Source organism: Chionomys nivalis, chromosome 9, assembly GCF_950005125.1.
Source record: "Chionomys nivalis chromosome 9, mChiNiv1.1, whole genome shotgun sequence".
NCBI classification, from domain to species: Eukaryota; Metazoa; Chordata; class Mammalia; order Rodentia; family Cricetidae; genus Chionomys; species Chionomys nivalis.
The window spans coordinates 82600863-82622177 of NC_080094.1; the positions used below are offsets into that span (position 1 = coordinate 82600863).

At 51.1% G+C, this 21315-nt stretch overlaps 1 protein-coding gene across 3 annotated transcripts in view; it reads left to right on the top strand.

Moving 5' to 3' along the window:
• Creb3l1 (cAMP responsive element binding protein 3 like 1) overlaps window positions 1-21315 on the top strand; it is a 45774-nt gene that overhangs the window by 9894 nt on the left and 14565 nt on the right. For all 3 annotated transcript variants that reach the window (XM_057780918.1, XM_057780920.1, XM_057780919.1), the window contains exons 2-4: window positions 11739-11967; window positions 18696-18877; window positions 20565-20643. In XM_057780918.1, coding sequence (XP_057636901.1) covers window positions 11739-11967; window positions 18696-18877; window positions 20565-20643 — 490 coding nt within the window. The remainder of the gene's footprint in view (window positions 1-11738; window positions 11968-18695; window positions 18878-20564; window positions 20644-21315) is intronic.

Here is a 21315-nt window from a genome sequence, read left to right on the forward strand (position 1 = left end):
CTTGGCGCTGCCATGCAGGGACCTGTCCTGGAACTCACTCTGTAGACTAGGCTGGCCTCTATCCGACAGAGATCCTCCTGCCTCTACCTCCCGAATGCTGGGATTAAAGGCATGTGCTACCACCACCCAATTGTGCCACCACAGCTTGGCAACTTTTTTTCATGTACTAAGGACTGAACCCAGGGTCTTCCTCGTGCTAGATAAGCAATCTACATTCCGTTATACCTTTGGCCCTCTTCTTTCCTTTTACAATTTTAAGACAGGGTCTCTCTAAGTTACCCAGGCTGGCCTTGAACTCACTCTATAGTACAGGCAGGCCCTGAACTTGTGATCCTGCTGCCTCAGCCTCCTGATATTTAGGATTACAGGAGGCCTGCAGTACCAGACCTGGACAGAAGGCCTTTCTTTGTATTAAGCCCCAAAACTTCCCAGCCCCTCAGAGCTCTGCTCTGTGTTTCTAGGTATCAGGACATTCATAGCCAGGGAAGAACAAAGCTGGAGTCCTGGATGGAGACTCCATGCCTGGAGCTGGGGCCCATGCTTTACTCCCAGCTTGTACTAGCTGCGTACAGGGGTATGCAGGAGGAGCGGGGCCCTCCCTTCATTCTGTCAGCAGCCAGTGAAGTCATGGACCCCAAGAACACGCTCTGGAGGCAGGGCTGAGTTCAGATGTGACTTGGCCCACCACAAGCAGTATGAAGCTGGGAAATGCTTCTCTCTGTGTGTGCCTTGGTGTCCTGGTCTGTAAAACAAAGGCTCCCATGGTGTCTACTTTATTTCCTGAAGCTTCAATGAGACCCTGAAGGCAAAGGAGCAGAGCAGGGGCAGCACACACGGGCTCACCATTATTATTGTCCCCTGTACCATGAGGAATTCCGTTGTGCCATGCTCAGGGCTCCCTTAGAAGGAGCCCTGGCTCCTCTCGTGCACAGAGTTCACGGCATGGCACCAGTCAGCAGCCAGCAGTCTCATGCTAAGGCAGCACAGCAGAAAGAGAATGATCCAGGCAGGTTTCCTGGAGGAAGCAGCATGTAAATTGGGTCTGAGAGGATGGGAGGAGTGGGAACGAGACGATAAAAAGACATTCCAGCCATAAGCAAAGGAAGCAACAATCTTACTAGCTTGAGAGAGGAGAAAACAGGCTACATCTTCTGTGGGATCTGTTGTCTTCGACCTTTGATACCCTGCTAGGAGCTGCCGGTTTGTTCCTTCCTTTGTTTCAGCAGGATGCAGGGAGCCAGTGATAGCTCTGGCCTGGACAAGGTGATGGTCGCAACGACTTTGACCTGTCTTGGGGCCAAGAGGTCTAGAGTCCATTAGGGCATCTTCGCTATCAGCCTGTCTGAATGATCAGCGATTTTCTTCAAGAGGAGGCAGAGAGTGGGCTTTCCCCAAGCCCAGGGTAGCATGAGGCAGCAATGAGCTGGGTCCTTCACCTCCAGTAATCACCCCCACCCCACCCCATGACCTGATATGACTCTCCCGGTGGAGCAGGAGTACCAGTCCCTAGTTCCTTTGGCCCTTTCATCACAACACCAGGACCCAAGACAGCTCCACCCTTGCAGGGGCTTAGCCAGCTAGCTCTCTTTAGTGCTGGGGTCTCTCCCAAGCCGTACCCCGTCACTTGGCCCAATCTCAGGACTCTAATGGTGTTCCCCTGTCCTGTCCAGTAACTCAGACCCCCCAGTATTAGACAAATCATGTCCCTGTGAAGCCCAGGGGAGAGAGACTGGGAGAATCTGTACCCCATTCTCCCATTCTTGAGCCAAGCCCAGTCTGGCACACCACCCCATTGGCTCTCCCAGCCCTCAGCTGGGACAAGATGCCCAGAGATCTTCTCCAGAGAGGACGCCCAGCCCTACCTCTGCCTTCACCCCTTTCTCTCCAGCACTGCAAATCAGTTCCACATTTGGGGTCTGGCATGCTGTATCCACTCAGAACTCCCCCCTCCTAGACAGCCTGGGTGCCCACAAGGTCAGCCACTCCACGGGGGTCTGCGGAGAAAATAACCCTTGTCTTTGACAACTCCTACAGAAGACTGATGGGCTGGGCTGTGGTGAGGGGATCAGAGGAAAGCCAGGCTCCCCAGAAAGGATGAGAAAGGCCAGGGGGTGTGGCCTAGCCCCAGCAAGCAGATGCGGGGCTGAGGGGTGGGGGTGGTGAGGGAAGCTGAGAGGTAGTTCCCAGCTCAGCACATTCCTGAGACATCTGGCTGAGCTGGAAGAGCCCCAGCTGGCCCGGGTGTTGCTCCAGTTTTTCTACTCTAGAGTCAGGCAGGACCCACAGTCCCCACCCACCCCTGCTCACAGAGTCCTACTGGACCCGAGTCCATGGGACTGAGTTCCAGGCCTCCTGAGTCCCAGCACTCAGAAAGCAAGGAAGTTCCCTAATGCAAGAGAGGAAAGAGAAGGCCTGACTAGGGTGCTAGGGGCCACCATGGAAGGCCGAGGGCTTGTTCATCTGACTGAGGCTCCTGTCAGTCCCTCCCTTCTCCTGCCGTCACTACACTGAGTGAGCGCCTTCTAAATGCCCTGTACTGTTGAAAGGGCTTTACAAATTACTTCTCCTGGCAACCTGGTGCTGTAGACGGAAGAACCCCTGCTTCACAGCTGAGGACAAGGCTAGAGAGGCTAAGAACCTGGTATAGGCTACAGAGCACACAGCAGATAAGGCCTGTCTGTCTCCCTGTTTATAACCCCTGAGCTATATCACCCCCACAATAATAGGAGGCGGGCCTTATGGTGCTTCAAATTATGATTTTTTTGGCCAGAGCGGTGCTCTTCAAGAAGGACAAGGGTAGGCATTACTCACCCACTGGGTGGGGAAAGAAGGCAGGGCAGCTGGCTCGGGCACATCTGTGGGGTGAGGAGTCTCCCTTGAAGGCCTGGAGAGGTCCAGAACCCTGACGCTGAAGCCATAGCCTGATCCCCAGGGGAACCCAAGGGTCCCACACCTTCCCAGAAGGAAGGGAGGACATAAGGAGAGAAAATGTCACTTGTTCCAAAAATAAAACCTGAGGACAGCTCAGACGGGCTGGACATTGAGGGAGCCAGAAGCTCAAGAGTAACTGTGCCGAGGAGGGGAAAAGGCCAGGAGAATTCAGCCAGAGCCAAGTGCTAGGCTCCAGCCTAGAAGACCTTCCAGCTGGTCAGGACTCAGAAAGAGCAGATCCAGCCAGCTGACCAACAGGCCCCATCTATTCTCATAGACGTGGCCTGCAGCTGAGAACTACCTCTCTTTGTGCATCCTACATAACTGGTCTGTCTTAGCTTAAACACAAAAAGGCCTAGGCCAGACAACGTAAAAAAATAAAAAAATAAATAAATGGGTGTAGTGCTCCCCGACCCCGTTCCCCCAGAGAGGGATGCAAGGAGGAAGTCCTGGCCAGTGGAACTCGGCCTGGAGCAGGAGTGGGCTGGCAGCAGAGCTGGGTGCAGGACACGCATTCCTGGATGCGCTGCTGCAGAGGAAGGGGCCTCAGTCCATTAGCTCACTGACACATGCCTTCATTCACCCATTCGGCAAGTCTCCAAACATCTGGGCTCTACCTGAGCACGCAAGGCATCGGGTACATCTGATAGAACTGAGCCCACAGCGCCCCATGCCTATAATCCCAGCACTTGAGGGGCAAGGCAGGAGGATCCCAAGTTTGAGGGCATCCTGGGCTTCAGATGAAGATTTGGTCTGAAAAGAGGGTGGGGAAAAGGGATAGCCATAGCTAGTGAGACACAACATGAATGGATGTTCCTGCTACCCTGAGGAATTTAGAGTCTGCTCTTTGGGGTTAAGGATGGGCACTGAACAGGAGGATGACATAATTGTTTTAGGGTTTAGGAGATCACAACCCTAGAAAGTGATCACATTTCCAAATATGGACCTACCGTCATAAAAGGGTAGTCACACCACGGTAGGAAGTCTTTCTAGAATGGGAAGTAGGCCCGCTTGTTCATCTCTCAGTCCACAGAGCTTTACACATCAAGAGTTCAGTAAGGCTGGATGAATGTGTGTGTGATGGGTAGTGAGGGTGACCGCTTGCCTTTATTCTCCAGAGGCCCCGGTGCCCGTCTGGCACTTGGTCTTCAGTGTCCTGAGCTGTCCCGAAGGCACCCTCTGGCTAATGCATATGGACCAGCTCTCCAGAAGCCAGACCATGAGCTGCCATCCCTCAGCGGTTCCAGTCACAGCTCATCTGGGCCCTGGGCAGTGTCCCTCACTGCCGTGGTTTCCTCCTGCCCAGACAGTGCCTGGCACCTGCCTCAGAGTTGGGCCACAGCAAAGGGCTACCTTGTCAGATGGCAGGGGGTTGATGGGAACCTGAAGGACCTGTGGCCAGGGTTACTGTTGACAGGAGGGAAGGGGAGATGACAACCAAACTACCAGGCTGGGGACTGCAGAGGTGGTGTGTGCCCTTCACAGCCTTGCTTGGCATAAAAGTAGCCTGCTGTGGGTGCCAGCTTACCCACTCTCCTCTTTTTCCGACATCACTGGCACAAAAACAAAGCTCCGGTCTGCACAGTCACTCCTCCAATCCCAGCTCAAACAAGTCCCGGCCTCAAACAAGGTGAGGACTCCCAAATCTTCTTCTGCTTGGGCTGTCACGATGCCCAGGCTTCAGGCTGTGGCTTACTTGTGTGTGTAGGCCTGGGAGCATATGAGATGCTGCATGCGGTCATGAGTATATGTGAGCCTGTATGGGATGACTTCACACGTGTGTATTTCTTGTGTTGTGTTTTGGTCGTTTGGTTTTTGAGCTAGGTCTCCCTATGTAACCCCAGCTATCCCAAACTCACAGAGATCCACCTGCCTCTGCCTCCCAAGTTCTGGGATTAAAGGTGTGTACTCCACACCTGATCTTTGGTGCTTTTGTGGTACTGGTGATTGAGCCAAGGGCCTCATGCATACTTAAATGCTCTAACCGTGAGTCAACCTCCAGCCCTTTGATTTGCTGTCCATCTGATCCCATCTGATAAATGTCCCCTAAGCTTCTTTTACTGCCCGAGAGTGTACACCTATGGAATCTGGGATGCGGGTGGTGGCAGTGTACATGTGATAGACCGGTGTAAGACAGACCTCAATGTATCAGTTGTGGGGGTAGGGTGGGCTGTGTCTCTCTGTGCGTCATGTCAGAGAAATGGAGATTACCTGGGTGGAAGGCCCATTTTGTGTGCAGGTGTGCACACGCGTACACACGCACTCACAGAAGCATTCCTGGTTGTTTGGACTTAGGTTATATGGTTAATAGTTCAATAAGGGAAAACAGAACAACTCAGTACGCTCCTTCCTTGTCCTGTAGAAGAAAGGTTGATAGTAAGGCTGGTTAGAACACCAGACTCCCTATAGCTCCCACACTGCCAGGAGAGCTCCAGGGAAGTGGTAGCCTTCTAGGCCCGAGAGGCTAGACAAAGACTCTTCCTTCTGCCCCTAACACCTTCCTCAGGAGGGACAAACTGTAGCCAGTAGAAACATGGCCGGTCCACCTTAACCTGCCTAGGCCTCAGAGCAGAGCCAAGAAGAGAGGTTTCCATCTGGGGCCACCTGACTTTGGGTCCGATGTCTCTTCCTTTGGCCAGGCAGCCATGAGCCTAGCTCTACAAGACAAGTTTTTAGTATTTTAGGGCCCCCAAAGCTTGGGTGGTGTTGCTTAAGAACAAAGCGATCTGACCACTGGGCCCCAGGAGCCCACTTCCCCTCTCTGCAGTCTTGGTCGTGTGTCCCCTCACCCAACTCACACACTAGACACAGCAGTGACTCACAGTGGTGGCCTTGGGCTTGAAATGGAGGCAATTATCTCGTGGTCACTAGGCAAGTAACCGTCCGGGAATGCATGGGTCAGTGTGTTAGGGGACGAGAGGCATCTGCTGCAGCCTTCCCAGGGAAAGAGGGAAGTGTGAGAGAACGCTCCTCCCATCTCTTCCCAGAGCTCTCTCAGAAGGAATGTTCGCTGGGGATTTCCCCCACCCTGATCCCATAGCTCAGTCTGGGCCAATTTAGGTCTCCCCCACGCAGCACAGACCGAATCTGTCTGGACTAGGGTTTGGGGCAGAAACCAGGACAGGGGTGCAAGCGTCAGAGAACTAGCGGTGTGGGGGAAGGGTGCACAAGTGATAGCACCGCTACTCCAGCCAGCTGCTGAACCCAGATATTTTCTGTCTGCACTGACCCCCTATGGAAAGGTTAAGGAAAAGTCGCGGAAAGGAGCAAGAGTTTATTCTGTACGATCCTGGGAACGTCCCCTCTCACACAAGGGGCTGGTACCTTGTGGTACCTCCGTGCCACCCTATGGAAAGATTACTGGAAGAGGGGGTGGAGAAGAGCTGGAAGTGAATTGCTCTCCTTCTCATCACGGGTGGTCTAACGACTATTAGGGTCTCCGGAGACCGCGGAATTGCCATCTCAGACCACCCCATCACAGATCAAGAACACGCTGTACTTGCACACCGCCCTGCAGGCTTCCCTGTCTAGAACCCTGCTCTGCGCAGCCGCGCTCCGGGCCAGGCGGGCAGTGGCTCGCAGTCTCCTCTCATTGGCGAGGAGCTCCTCTTCTTTCACCAATGAACAAGCGAGATTCTTACGAGGGGCGGGACCCAATAGACCAGTTTAGCCACGTAACTGCGACTCAGGCAAGCTGGACGCCTTAGCCACCCCTAAGATTTAAAGGGTAGGCGGCTGAGCTGCGGCGCCAAGGGGAGGCGCAGCAGCTGGGGAGGCGGGGTGCCGGCCTGAGAGCCGGATGGCTGGGGACCTCTCCTTCCAGAGAGTGGAGCCGGCGCCGGTTGCGCGTGGCGGCGGCGAAGGAGCTGATATTGGCACAAGTATAGGAAAAAAGTCTTTAAGGAGGAGGGAAATGTCTCTTTCTCTGGCTTCCCCCGTAGCCTGTATGAAAAGGCACCCCCGAAGGCTGCCCACCCTAACAGAACACTGTCCCCCCTTCAAACGCTGGCGTGAGATTCTCTATGAACTCCTCGCCACTGGCCTTTCTTCCCCAGCTCCACCCCCAATTTCCATCAGACAGCCTAAATCTGATTTTTGTGTGTCTGTGTGAGCATGAGGCGGGGAGGGGGCTGGATCGCAGGAGACAGCGACCAGAGCCAGAGCTGGGGAGGTCTGAGGTCTCTAGAGAGAGCTTTACGGGGATGGAGGGAGGTGAGTTGAGAACACAGGAGGAACTCCTTCCCCTCAGCACAATCCCAGAACTGCGGAGAACCCCGCCCGGAATATTGACTACTCACTGTGTGACTGTGGGTAAAGGACTTGCACTCTCTGGACCTTAGCTTTCTCAGCAGTAAAATGGGTCGAGGGGGCATAGACCCCTTTCTCAGTTTCCTGGTGTCTCAAACCATAGCTGATCGCATGTCCGAGAGGCCAGACATCAGATAGAAAGAGGTTACAGTACTCAGTGAGCAGCTACTGGTGGCAATGCTCCCAGGAGAGGCAGATAAATCTAGGTGCGATATGACACGACCACCATCCACTCAGCACTCCAGGAACCCTGGGCAAGGAAGACCGAGCGCGGAGCGTTCTCCACCCCACCCTCCCTGCCCCTTGGCCGCCCTCCTCTTCCACTTGGCTCCCACCACTCGGGAAGCTCCAGCCTGCTGAGCTTTGGCTGCTGTTTCTAGCAGGTGGGGTGGGGGCGCCTCATAACACCCGGCCAACCGAGGCCCCTTAGCACGTTCCTTTAGACATCCTCAAAAGGGGTCATTCTCCTTCATCTTCTTGAAACTGGAAACTTCAGGGACCCCCTACTCTCCTCTCCCAGGCCCCCGGGAAGGGGCTTGGCAAAGCCTTATCGCCTGCAGTGCAGCTGCTGGAGAAATACTGTAGCCGCTGACTCACGGCTCTTCCAGCTCTGCGCAACCCCCTCCCCTGGGCCCCACCGCAGTCTTGGAGAGAGGCCCCCACACACAGAGTTCGACTGGAAGGAAGCGCCCCCAGCTGGGCTGCGCTGGTTCTGCCGTGAATGTGGACCGCTCAGTGCTGGCTGCCGAAGATTGTTGTTGGTGAGGAGCATATAGCATTTCTGTCTAGATTCTCATTGTTGTAGAGACTTGTTCAGCTCCCGAGCTCTTTGTACCGCACCCCCAGGCGCTCCTGAACAGGTAATGCACTAGTGGCCTTGCTGTACCCCTGCGCCCATAGTGAGCGAGTGTCTAGCAGGTAAACCTGTCTCCGGGCGGGCGTACTGTCAAGCTGTTCCCCTGTTTAGGGAGAGGTGTGTGGTGACCAGAGAAGGTCTGCACAGTGAAGGACCGTGGACTCTTCCTGGTTGTGTCTGGCTCCAGGGCCCCAGATTCCCTGTATTTGATTCGGTCAAATACAAAGCAATACCTTTGCTCCTTGGGGAAAGGCGCTGCTTAAATGAATGGTGCGGGCCTGGGGCGTGCGGGGCTCGGTCGGTAAGGGTGGCTGCCTAGGCCTTGGGTTCCATCCCCATAACCTCGTGGAGGCAAGAGGATCAGAAGTTAAAGGTCATCTTAGATTAAAGAGAAGGTGGGGAATATACAAAAGCGCTTTGGAAGGCTTAAATAAAAACAAAAATATAAAATAATGGTGACGGTTCCTGGGAGAACAGAAGCAGGACACCAGAATAAACCAATGGCGTCTCTGAGCTAAAATCCTGGCATTTCTCAGCACACTTGGTGAGAGGGGAAACTCAAACCACCTCCCTCTGCAGACTCCAAGTTCATGCCCAGAGTTTAGCGGCTGCTGTTTTCATAGTAATAACTACAAGTACAGAGCACTTACTACCCACCAAGTGCTGCTCTGAGTGCTTCCTGTACGCTCACTCATTTCAGTGTCCTAACCGTATGAAGTGGGTACGAAGCACGTGACCAACACTCGCTCCCCACGGCAATGAGATGGGGTCTGGATGAGGAGACTGAGACACAGAAAAGTTAAAAAAAAAAAAAATCAGCAAGTAATGGAAACTAGTCTACACGGTTGCCCCCTGCTCGTTCCCTGTTCTGAAGACCGCTCATAAGGTGCTGAGCCTTATCCTAAAGCGGAAGGCATTGCTTGTCCTGGCCTCCTGGGGATAGGATCCTAGCAGTTCAGGACACAGGAAGTTAACGACTCTGAACATGGAGCCAGTTCCACGGTGCCAGCCCTTTGCGTTGGTCAGGAGACAATACGGAGCCTGAAGCAACCCCACTCAATCTCATTCAGCGACCGCAACAGCACTCATGAACAATAGTCACACTGTGTGCTCATCCACGGCTCCTGGGGGGTGGAAGCACCTATTGTGTGTTGGCCCTGGGGTGTCTATTAATGATATGACATTTGCTGACTTTGTGGCAGTTTAAGAGGCCGCTATAAACCTTTACTCATATGTGGCTTAACCCCACAGTAAGCATAGCAAGCGGAAAGTATTGTCAGCTCCACTATGTACAGAGGAGGCAAAAACACGGGTTAATTGGCTTTCCTGCCATCACTATCAGAATTTTTGTCCTTTTATTTCTGAGAAAGGGACTTGGCATCTTTATCAAGTATAAACATAGCTGAGATTAATATTTCACCAGGTTTTTTACTTCAGTATGTGTGATGCATTCTGATATTTTCTACTTTCTACTTACTTTGTATTTTATTCTATTCTGTTTTACTTAAATTCTGCTCATAAATGCCCACATGGACAGGGGCCGGTTTTATATAATTTGGATGTTATAAAGCCCTTGCTTAGCATACACAACACCCCAGATGAAAATAAAAGTCACGCTTTCATCTCTATGTAGAAGCTTAAGGAGTTGATTGGTGGAGGCAGAAAGTAGAATAGTGGTTGCCAGGGGCTGGGACTGGCAGGGAAAACAGGGGCTGGGGACAGTGGGCCATGGGGACAGGAAGGCAGTGACAAAGCAGTGGGATCTAATGTTTTGTGGCACGGTGGGGTACTGTGGTTGACAACAATTAATTACATACATAAAATAGCTAGAAGACAGCATTTCCAGTGCTCCACACAAAAGGCTACATGTTTCAGGTGATGGATATGTTCTATGCACCCAATCTGCACATGTGATGAATGTCAAAGTCTGCCCCTTAGATATGTACAATTATTGTGTGTCGAGGAAAATTTTTCCAAGTATATTTTTAAATTTTGGTCATGAGCCACTAAATTAATTTCTTAACCCGTTAGTGAGTCGGTCCTTGCAGCTTATACAGATCAAGTAAACAGCTGGCGGGATCAAGGCCGGGATTCGAACCTCAGTGGGGTGGCTCCCTGGCCTAAAGAACAGCTTGGGAAGGCATGATAGGTGCCTGAAACTTGAGATCATGAGTTCGAAGCCAGCCTGTTCTACGTAACAAGACCTTGCTCAGAAAAGCAGACACAGGGCTGGAGAGAGGGCTCAGCAGTGCAGAGGATCCAGGTTTGATTCTCAGTACCCACGTGGGAGCTAACAACTGAAGTTAGCTAGCAATTTCAGTTTTAGGGGATCCAAAGCCCTCTTCTGGCAACCTCTTCAAGGGCACCAGGCGTGCACAGACTGCGTATGCATAAATGCAGGCAAAGTATTCATAGACATAAACTAATTTACATAAAAATAAGAGGCAGCCAGGTAGTGGGTTGGGTCCTGAAACCCTGGCTAGGGCTGTTGAGAGAATGAAGAGATGACAGACACATGGAGAGTGACAGAGAGTGACTCTGGGAGGGATTGGATGGGGTTCTGTTCACATGACTGCTGTAAGCTGAAATCACAGTGTGTTTATTATGCACAGCGTGGGATGGGGCTAGCTAGCCTGGGGAGAGCTGTCTCTGTAGGGAGCAGTCTCGGGCTGCACAGTCGGCAGGAGGAAGCTACAGCTGCTGGCCTTTGCACACACTGACAGTAAACTCTCATAATTGGGCTCCCAAGAAGAGCTTTGCCATTTCTCTTGAGCTTTTCTCAGTTGTTCCTGAAGTTCTTAACATGGGTGTGCCCATGCCAAAATACACGCTCACTCGGGGTTTCACTCACTCAGGGCTCAGTCAGTAAAATTCATGAGGACCTGAGTTATATTCCTTAAATGTGCTTAGAGGGGGCATGGTAGCTCATGCCTGTAATCTCAGAGTTGGGGGACAAAGACAGGAGAGCTCCAGCCTGTATGGATGTGGGGACTGGAAACTAATCCTGGGTCCTCTGCAAGAGCAGCCAGTGCGTTTAATTGATCTTTTAATCTCTCCAGACCCTAATATTTTAAATAAATGAGCCCAAGTTTTAAAAGGTGAGGGAGTTGGTGAGATTGTTCAGTGAGTGAAGACACACTTGTCTTCCCTGCCGGAACTGACTTCTCCAATCCCACACAAAGATGGGAGGACAGAAACAGCCTGTGACATCCACACATGTGCTATGGCATGCCTGTATACACACACACACACACACACACTATAATGATGATAACAAAACAATATTTTTGACAGGTTCCTTCTCTCTCTCTCTCTTTCTCTCTCTCTCTCTCTCTCTCTCTCTCTCTCTCTCTCTCTCTCTCTCTCTCTCTCTCTGTTCTGGAACTCTCTATGTAGACCAATCTGGCTTCAAACTCACAGAGATCCACCTGCCTCTGCCTCCTGAGTGCTGGGATGAAAGGGCATATCATCATGCCCAACAACAAAACATTTAAAGAGAAGAACAAACAATGAGAGTTGGAGTTGGTGAAGTTGGTCACAGTGTGGGTGGTGGTGACATGATGGTCAGGAGGGAAGAAGTGACTTCACACAAGTACCTGTACTCCCTCTCCGAGCCAAACTGAGGTTCCTCCTCCCTCCCCAGCACTTTCCAGAGCACCTGGACCACTTTGTGGAGAACATGGAGGACTTCTCCAATGACCTGTTCAGCAGCTTCTTTGATGACCCTGTGCTGGATGAGAAGAGCCCTCTACTGGACATGGAACTGGACTCCCCTGCTCCAGGCATCCAGGCTGAGCACAGCTACTCCCTGAGTGGGGATTCCGCACCCCAGAGTCCCCTTGTGCCCATCAAGATGGAGGACACCACCCAAGGTAAGATGCGCCAGGGCCCAGGAGGGAGGAAGCTTCTGAGGGGACAGGCAGAGTCATCTGCAGCCTGAGACTCCCAGGGCATCTGCCCACAAAACCCTTCCAGCAGGGTGCAGCTCCTGGTTTTGGGGCTCGCCCTGACTGGGGTCAACAAGCAGTTCACACAGAGTGAACTAGGCAGCCTGGGGGCTGCTGGAGGTGCCTGCCACATGGGCAAGAGGAACCATAAAACCTGGGTGGTGGCGGGTCCTGTGACCATAGGGCACGTGCACGGAGGAGAGTAGACTAGGAGACAGGTGAAGCCGAGCTTCAGGCCCAGTGAGAGACTTTGTCTCAAACAAGAATTTGGAGAGCAATAGAGGAGGACATCTAACATTCACCTACCCTGCCCTTCACGGGCACACACACATGGACACGCACCTGCCTGCCCTCCCATTCACGTCCACACACACACATGGACACGCACCTGCCTGCCCTCCCATTCACATCCACACACATGAACACGCACATGCCTGCCCTCCCATTCACGTCCACACACGAACACACACACATGAACACACACATGGACACGCACCTGCCTGCCCTCCCATTCACGTCCACACACATGAACACACACACATGAACACGCACCTGCCTGCCCTTCACGGGCACACACACATGGACACGCACCTGCCTGCCCTCCCATTCACGTCCACACATGAACACACACCTGCCTGCCCTCCCATTCACGTCCACACACGAACACACACACATGAACACACACACACATGAACACACACACATGAACACACACCTGCGTGCCCTTCCATTCACATCCATACACATGAACACACACACACATGAACACACACACATGAACATGCACCTGCGTACCCTTCCATTTGCATCTTCACACATGAACACACACATGATCACGCACCTGCATGCCCTCCCATTCACGTCCACACACATGAACACACACACATGAACACGCACCTGCGTGCCCTCCCATTCACATCCACACACATGAACATGTACCTGCGTGTCCTCCCATTTGCTTGACATTCGCGTGTCAGATTTTTGTGAATTCAAGGCCAACCTGGGCTACATAGTGAGTTCTAGGAAGCTAGAGCTACATAGAGAGACTTGTCTTTAAAAAATAAACAAATAAATAAGCCATAATAATAATAATAATAATAATAATAATAATAATCTGAACTGAAGCCAGCGCAGCATAGCATGTGTGTTGGTAACCCAGCACTCAGGGAAGTCTGAGGCCAGTCTGGGCTACATGGTGAGGCCTTGTCTCCAGACACACAAACTACAAACAACAAACAAGAGCTGAAGAGATGGTTCAGCCACTCCTCCTGGTTAAGAGCACTGGCTGCTTTTCCAGAGGTCCTGAGTTCAATTCCCAGCACCCACATGGTGGCTCACCATGCCATCAGATCCAGTTGCACAGGAGACCGAAACAGGAGCACAGAAAGTTCAAACTCTATCTGGATAACTTAGTAGATCCTACTCAAAAATGTGCTAAAGGAAAAAGACTGGAGTTCAGAGCAGCCATGGTCTATGACTTCCCACACTGTAGAGCATACTAGGCTCGAGTCTAAACGAAAAAAATTCCACACCCACTCAGCCCTGCTGAGTCTGAAACCCTGTAGATAGGACCCAGCATATCAAGGGGTGTTGAGAACCACTAATTCAGAGCAAATAGCAGGGGTAGTTAAGTAATAGATGAAGCTGGGTCTGATGGCGCGTACCTGTGATCCTAGCACTTGAGAAGCCGAGGCAAGGAGGACCATGAGTCTGAGGCCAGGACTGACTACCTAGCACATTTCACATTAGCCTTGAATTACAACATATTACCTCAAAATAACAGCCATAACTGCAAAACTCATCATCCTAAATATAGACAGATTACAGAGAGTCTGGAGCCTCCCATCTCTTTATACAGACATTCTCAAAACACCACTGAGGAGCCTGTTCCGATGTTTGCTCCCAACATGGGGCTCAGTGTAGAAACCCACTCTTCTAACTCCTATCTTCAGAGCAAACAACCTTCTGCCTCCAAATTGCTGCTCCAAGGTAATCACAAGTGCCCCACCTCAAAATACTGCCTGTTTCGTCATTTCCTCGAAAACAGGTCCCGTCATTTTTGGCTGAGTGATCAAAAACCTGTCTGTTTTAAAATTAATTTATTTTTATTTTCTATCTATGGTTGTTTTGTTTACATGTATGTATGCCAATGACATACATGCAAAACAGGATGATAAATTCCCCGGAACTAGAGTTACAGACAGTTGTGAGCTGCCATGTGGGTGCTGGGAATTGAACCTGTGTTCTCTGAAAGAGCAGCCAGTGCTCTTAACCACTGAGTCATCTCTCCAGCCCCCAGATCTGTTTCTTAACCTCTAGAAGCCTCAGTATCTCAGTGTCTGCCGGGACAACAGTGATACTCTGTCTCCACGGTGCCTGCGGGGCCCCTGTTTTATTTGTACCACACATGGCAGCAGAACTGTCTAGTTCACACTAGCAGATAGGAACTGCAGAGTGTGCCAGAGCCAATGCCCTGCTTCTACTCGTCTTCCATCCTTGGGGGCAGCAAAGCCTGCCGGGTTGAGAACTTAATAGGGTTCCATTGTGTCCTGGTCTTGATTAAAGTCTTTGACCTTTCTGGACTTCTGTTTCCTCGATCATAAGATGAAAAGGGGGGTAGACAGATGGCTCCAGGTAAGAGCACATCCTGCTCTTGCAGAGGACCTGAGTTCAGTTCCGGCACCTGAGCTGGGCTGCACACAACTGCCTGTAACTCCGGTACTCTGACCTTGAGGGCACCTGTACTCACTCACACACAGACATGCACAAAGACATAAAGTATTTTTAAATCTAGGAGGAAAATCATTTTTTCATCATTTTTAAAGATTTTTTTATTTTATGTATATGAGTGTTCTATCTGCATGTATGCCTTTATGTCAGAAGAGTGTAGAAGGAGCCCACCCATTCCCGGCCACCCAGACCTGAAATAATCACACACAAACTATATTAATCACAACACTGCTTGGCCAATCACTTGAGCGTATTGCTAACTAGCTCATGTCTTAGATCAACCCGTTTCCATTATTTAATATTCTACCTCGAGGCCCGTGGTTTACCGGTAAGGTTTCCAGGCATCTGTCTCCTTCAGAAGCTACATAGCGTCTCTCTGACTCTGCCTTCTTTCTCTCTACATTTCTATTTGGATTTTCCACCTAGCTTTACTCTGTTAAGCCATTGGCCAAAAACAGCTTCTTCACTAACCAATGGCAATAAAACATATTCACAGCCTACAGAGAGGAATCCCACATCAGATCCCACTATAGATGGCTGTGAGCCACCATGTAACCAGTTGCTGGGGATTGAACTCAGGACTTCTGGAAGAGAAGCCAGTGCTTTTAACCCCTGAGCCACCTCTCCAGTCTGAAAGTCTTTTTTTTTAAGATTTTTTTTTTTTATTTATTTTGTTATACAGTGTTCTGTCTGCAGAAGGGGACACCAGATCTCATTACAGATGGTTGTAAGCCACCATGTGGTTGCTGGGAATTGAACTCAGGACCTCTGGGGATAACAACCTGTCTTCTTAACCGCTGAGCCATCTCTCCAGCCCCATGAAAGTCTTTTTATAAAGATGAAAATAACATATACATGAGAATTCTGGACAGGAATAAAAAAGAAATATATCCATAAAGTTCCTAGCTCCAGGCCCAGCTTAGGATATATACCAACTAGCCACCTCGGTTTTGGGGCACATTAAAGTCCTATTAATTCTACGAGCATCTAGAACAATGAATGGAATTTTTCATCTTCCCTTCCAGAGGACAATGGCCTTGGGTGTGAGTTCTTAATTGTCCCAGCTATTAAGTGCTCATGAGCGTTGGGGTCTTAGGCTGTATTGTGCTGCAGAGTCTCTCCAAGAGCCACAGGTCTTTGTCCTCACCTTCTGGAGTTTCAAGAGGTCCCCTGGCTTGTGACTGCTGAGCTCCCAGTTTTTCACCACACCTCAGCAGCTGCCAAGTTCCTGGATCTCTGTGAGGTCTCCGACTCCAGCCTGGGCAGAGCCGGGATATGCTGCGAACCCCTCTCATGCCATGACAGTGTCTCCATCCACCCTGCTGGCTGGCTCAGCAACTCCTCAGCCACCCAGGTCTATTTTTAAAGCAATTTGTCTGTGGCCCTTTGCGGGGACAGCTTCCCGGATGCCCACAGCTTGGCCCTGTAATTTGGAAAGGCTGTTGGTGTTCTGGACTCTGTGGCTGCCTGTGGCCCAGGGTTGGGTTCTCAGGCTCCCAGCAGGGAGGAACCTGCCGTCTGAGATGGTACCTGGCAGCCTCCAACCTCTCCACACCCACAGTGGGCCTCAGAGTCCCCTCCATCCCACCCTGTGCAAGATGACCTGGTCCTGCATTGCTGCTGCGTCTGCTGCAGTATTCCCTGGGAATGGGAGACACTCGCTGCCCACCAGGAGAAAGGGGAGGCCTGCCAGTTCTGCAAAGACCCCCCTCTGTGACTGCGTGTTAAGAGACGAACTCTATCCTGGGAAAGGCTAAGTATTCTCTTGCCTCCACCAGTCCCCATTGCTGAGTCCTGTGGACTCACCCTTCCAACTTGGTTTCTAACGTCATGTGTGGTGGCCCCTTATGGAGAAAGCCTTGGGTTCCACCCCCAGAACCAGCTTAAACTGGGCACAGCGGCACACACCTGTAAACCTGATGCTTAGGAGGTGGAGGCAGGAGGACCAAGGTCATGAAGGTCATCCTCCACTACATGGCAAGTTCAGAGCCAGCCTGGACTACTTGAGACCTTGTCACAAACAAACAAAACAAAAGGGGCTGCAAAGATGGCTACTCTTCCAGAGGACCCAGACTCAATTCCCAGCACCCACATGACAGGTCATGACGGATCACAACTGTCTGTAACTCTAGTTCCAGGGATCAGACACCCTCATACATACATGCAGGGAAAACACCAATGTATGTAAAATAAAACGTAAAAAGACAAGCAAAAGGCAACTCTTTCTTCCAAGTCTTTCCTCTCTGTTTATGCTGCCTGCCTTTGTCCAGGCTTCATCTTCTCTCTCCTGGACCATTTAGTTCAACAGCACCCCCATGTCTACCTCCCTACCCCATCTTATCACCCCCATGTCTACCTCTCTGCCCCATCCTGTCACCCCCATGTCTACCTCCCTGCCCCATCCTGTCACCCCCATGTCTACCTCCCTGCCCCATCCTGTCCCCCCATGTCTACCTCCCTACCCCATCTTATCACCCCCATGTCCACTTCCCTGCCCCATCCTGTCCCCCCATGTCTACCTCCCTGCCCCATCCTGTCACCCCCATGTCTACCTCCCTGCCCCATCCTGTCACCCCCATGTCTACCTCCCTGCCCCATCCTGTCACCCCCATACACCTCCCTACACTGTCATCCCCCTGCACCCAGAGGTACAGTCAGTCTGTTTGCTCTCCCTTCACATTCAAATCTAAAAGTGACAAGCAGCTGAGCATCTTTTAAGGAGGCCACAATGTATGAAACGGATCATCTGAGGGTGTACATGGATGTTGTCGCCTTTATAGAAATCTCTGGGTCTTATTCATCAGAACAGGAGCTCCTCTTAATCAACCTTCAGTCTGTCTTGGCAGGAAGGGTGGTGGCTGGGAAGCAGTCAAAAGAGCCAGCGTTATTCCTTTTAAATTAATAATCCAAGGATTGAGCTGGAAAGATGGCTCAGCGCTTAGGAGCACTGGCTGCACTGGGTGTGGTGGTGGCGCACACCTTTAATCCTAGGACTCAGGAGGCAGAGGCAGGTGGATCTCTGTGAGTTCAAAGCCAGCCTGGTCTACAAAGAGAGGTTCTGAGTTTGATTCCCAGAAACCACATGGTGGCTCACAACCACCTATGATGAGATCTGGTGCCCTCTTCTGGTGTGCAGGTGTATATGCAGACAGAGCACTGTATGCATAATAAATAAATCTTGAAATAAAAAAAAAATGTAAGGAGATGGTCAGGTGGTTAAGAGCCTGTGCTACAGGAGACTCGAGTTAGATTTCCCATCATCCATTTCAGTGGCTCATACACACAGATAGAATATTGTATACATAACAAATAAATAAATAAATATTTTAAAAATTTATTTATTATATATAGTGTTCTGCCTGCATGTGTGCCTGCACATCAGAAGAGGCACCAGATCTCATTACAGATGGCTGTGAGCCACCATGTGCTTGCTGGGAATTGAACTCAGGGCCTCTGGAAGAGCAGCCAGTGCTCTTAACCTCTGAGCCACCACTCCAGCCCACTGTGTCCAGCTTTTTATCTGGTGCTGGGGACCTGAACTAAGGTCCTCATTCTCACACAGCAAGCCCCTTCCAGCCCAAGCCATCTCCTCAGCCCCGCTTCTTCATTTTAAAGATGAGAAAACTGAGACTCAGAGAAAATAAGCAGCTTGCCTAAGGTCGCACAGCAGGTCAGGGGAGGTCTGGGCGCTGTGGTCAAGCCCGTTCTGTGAGTGTGTAGATGCAAGATGCTCTTGTGACCTTCTGGTTCCAGCCCACACATCAACTTCAGCAGAGTGTGCCAACTGTCCTGCCTGTACTCAGATGGGCACTCTAATATCACCCTCAGTCCAGGGCACTCAGCAGTAGGCAGAAGTCCATCAGCGCTCTCTGCTCCGGGAGCCCCTGAAGCTGAGTCCCTTCCCACCTCACCTTCCCCTGCAGATGTGGAGTGTGGAGCTTGGGCACTGGGACACAAACTGTGCTCCATTATGGTGAAGCAGGAGCAGAGCCCGGAGCTACCCGTTGACCCTCTGGCTGCCTCCTCCACCATGGCCGCTGCCGCCATGGCCGCCCCACCACTGCTGGGCCTCAGTCCCATCTCCAGACTGCCCATCCCTCACCAGGTGAGCCTAGAGGCTATTAACAGGGGCTGAGGGAGGGAGACAGAGGGGAGTGACACCTGATGTCTTGGACTCCGCCAGCAGGGCTCCATGAACTGGGAACCTTGGGGGCTGAGGGTTCTCTGCCTCCCACCCTGACCACCCCTTCACCATCCTCCAGGGAGCACAAGCAGAGAAAGCTTTCAGGGCACCAGTCAAGGATATCTGAAAGGGGGTACCCCAGGGTACTTCCTTTTCTTTTCGGTTTCAGGATTTAAAAAAAGACCAACATGTTAATGAAAAAAAAAAAAGGTGTTGTATTTTAGTTTGTATTTAGATTAATAAGTCACGCTCATAACCAACCCTACCTCCACTTCTAACATGTATAGGCAACAACTGTGAACCCAAGACCCTTCAGGAGTGAGGCCCAGACCCCTGGCCTCTGGGATAGGCTTTGCGAGCTCAGGCTTGTTCATGACTGTGCTCCGAATACATTGTCTCCTCTCTTTTCTCTTCAGCTTCCTTCCCCGTAAAACAGGTGCAAGCCACAAGGCCTAAAATTATACAGTTTAAAAAACAAACAAACATTAATGCCTAGGCAGGGGGGTTGCCTCCTGCCGGCCACCCCCTATTTCCAACATTGAAGGACTGATTGACAGCCAGCTAGATCCTTAGTGGCCAGAACTGGTCAGCCAAAATCAAAAGGAGGAAGGGACCACAGCAAAGAAGGAAACAGACAGAAGTTCCCAGGAGTTCAGTCCCAAATCACCAAGTCAGAAATATCAAAGCTTCTTTTCCTGTTAGGTTCCCTCTGTGAGCGGTGCAGGGCACAGAGCCAGTCCGTAAAGAACCATCTGAACCACGAAAATGCCTCCGCCACTCTACATCGTCCCTTCATGTCCCCTCTCTGTAGCACTGACATTGAGCTGGGTGTAGACCAGGGAATGACCAGGCTCCTGGATACCCTGCACCCTCCCTGATTCCTCTTCATTGTCCTGTGTTCAGCACTCTATCCCTATGCAGTGTGGTGACCTCTGCTGCCAGCAGACTCAGTGGGGAGAGCCAATCCCAAGAGTCACAGCCTCCTCACCGAGATCACCACTTACGTGCATGTTGGTGAAGTTCACACGTATAAAACTACACCGTCCTCTGGGATGTAAACCAATAGGAATGCGTACTCATTAAGAACTTCCATCTGTTTTCATCGTGCCTTATGTGAAGCCCCTCAAGGGCTCTCACTGCTGCGAGCATCTGTGTATGGACCAGACGCCCATTTCTATCCCAGGATTCATGGCACGTTTCAGCTTTCTCTGAGCCTTGACCAAGTAATCCCTCCTGAATGGCTACCATGGAACTAACATGACCTCCCGTCCTCATGGCATCCACATACCACATACCAAGGCCTACATGGCTTTCATAGTATCTACCCGGAAGGTGGTATAGCCCCAGGCCACAGGAACCCAGTTTCCTGAGATTCCGTTCTGACCTTCACTATGTAACCACCACTCTCTCTCATAGGTGTAGTTGAGGCTTTTCCAAACACGAGAACCTGCCTCTCTGTTCTCTCCAGGCTGAGCCTAGGACTCTTGAAGCCAGCCATTCTTCCAACTATGCAGGGTAGATCTCCAATCTGAAGGAGGGAGGAGGGTGAATAGCATAGTGAGGATTGTCCCAGGGGCAGGTGATGGAACTGAACCTGTCTCTTTCTCAGGCCCCAGGAGAAATGACTCAGCTGCCAGTAGTCAAAGCAGAAGCCCCAGAAGTGAGCCAGTTTCTCAAGGTGATGCCAGGTAAGCATGCGCAAGAAAGACTCTTTCTGCTTACAGACAGACAGCATCTAGAGCACCCCTGCCCCTCAAAACTCCCACTCCTCCCCCAAATGTTCTCACCCTCCTGTAGTGAGGAGGCGAGCAGGCCTGCTTTTCATCCCATCCGGCTCCCACACGACTAGCTTTACACCCGAAATAACAACACACAAATTGTATTCTTTTAAACACTGCCTGGCCCATTAGCTCTAGCCTCTTACTAGCTAACTCTCATATCTTGCTTTAACCTATATCTAATAATCTGTGTAGCACCACGAGGTGGTGGCTTACCGGGAAGATTCTAGTGTACATCCATCTTGGGCTGGAGCTTTATCGCTTCTGACCCAGAGAGGAGAGGCATGGCAATTGCCTCAGTTCCTCCCAGTATTCTGTTCTGTCTACTCCACACACCTAAGGACTGGCCTATCAAATGGGCCAAGGCAGTTTCTTTATTAACCAATGAAATCATCACAAAAAAGAAGACCCTTCCACATCACCCTCCCAATCTCCCTCAAAACTCCCACTCCTCCCCCAAATGTTCTCACCTTTCCGATCTCTTGCTCTTTATCTGTCTCGCTCCCTTGTTTTCCTTCTTTACCAGTCTTCAACTGTCACAGTTCTACCAACGTCACTTCATTTGCTGATCCTCCTTCCACC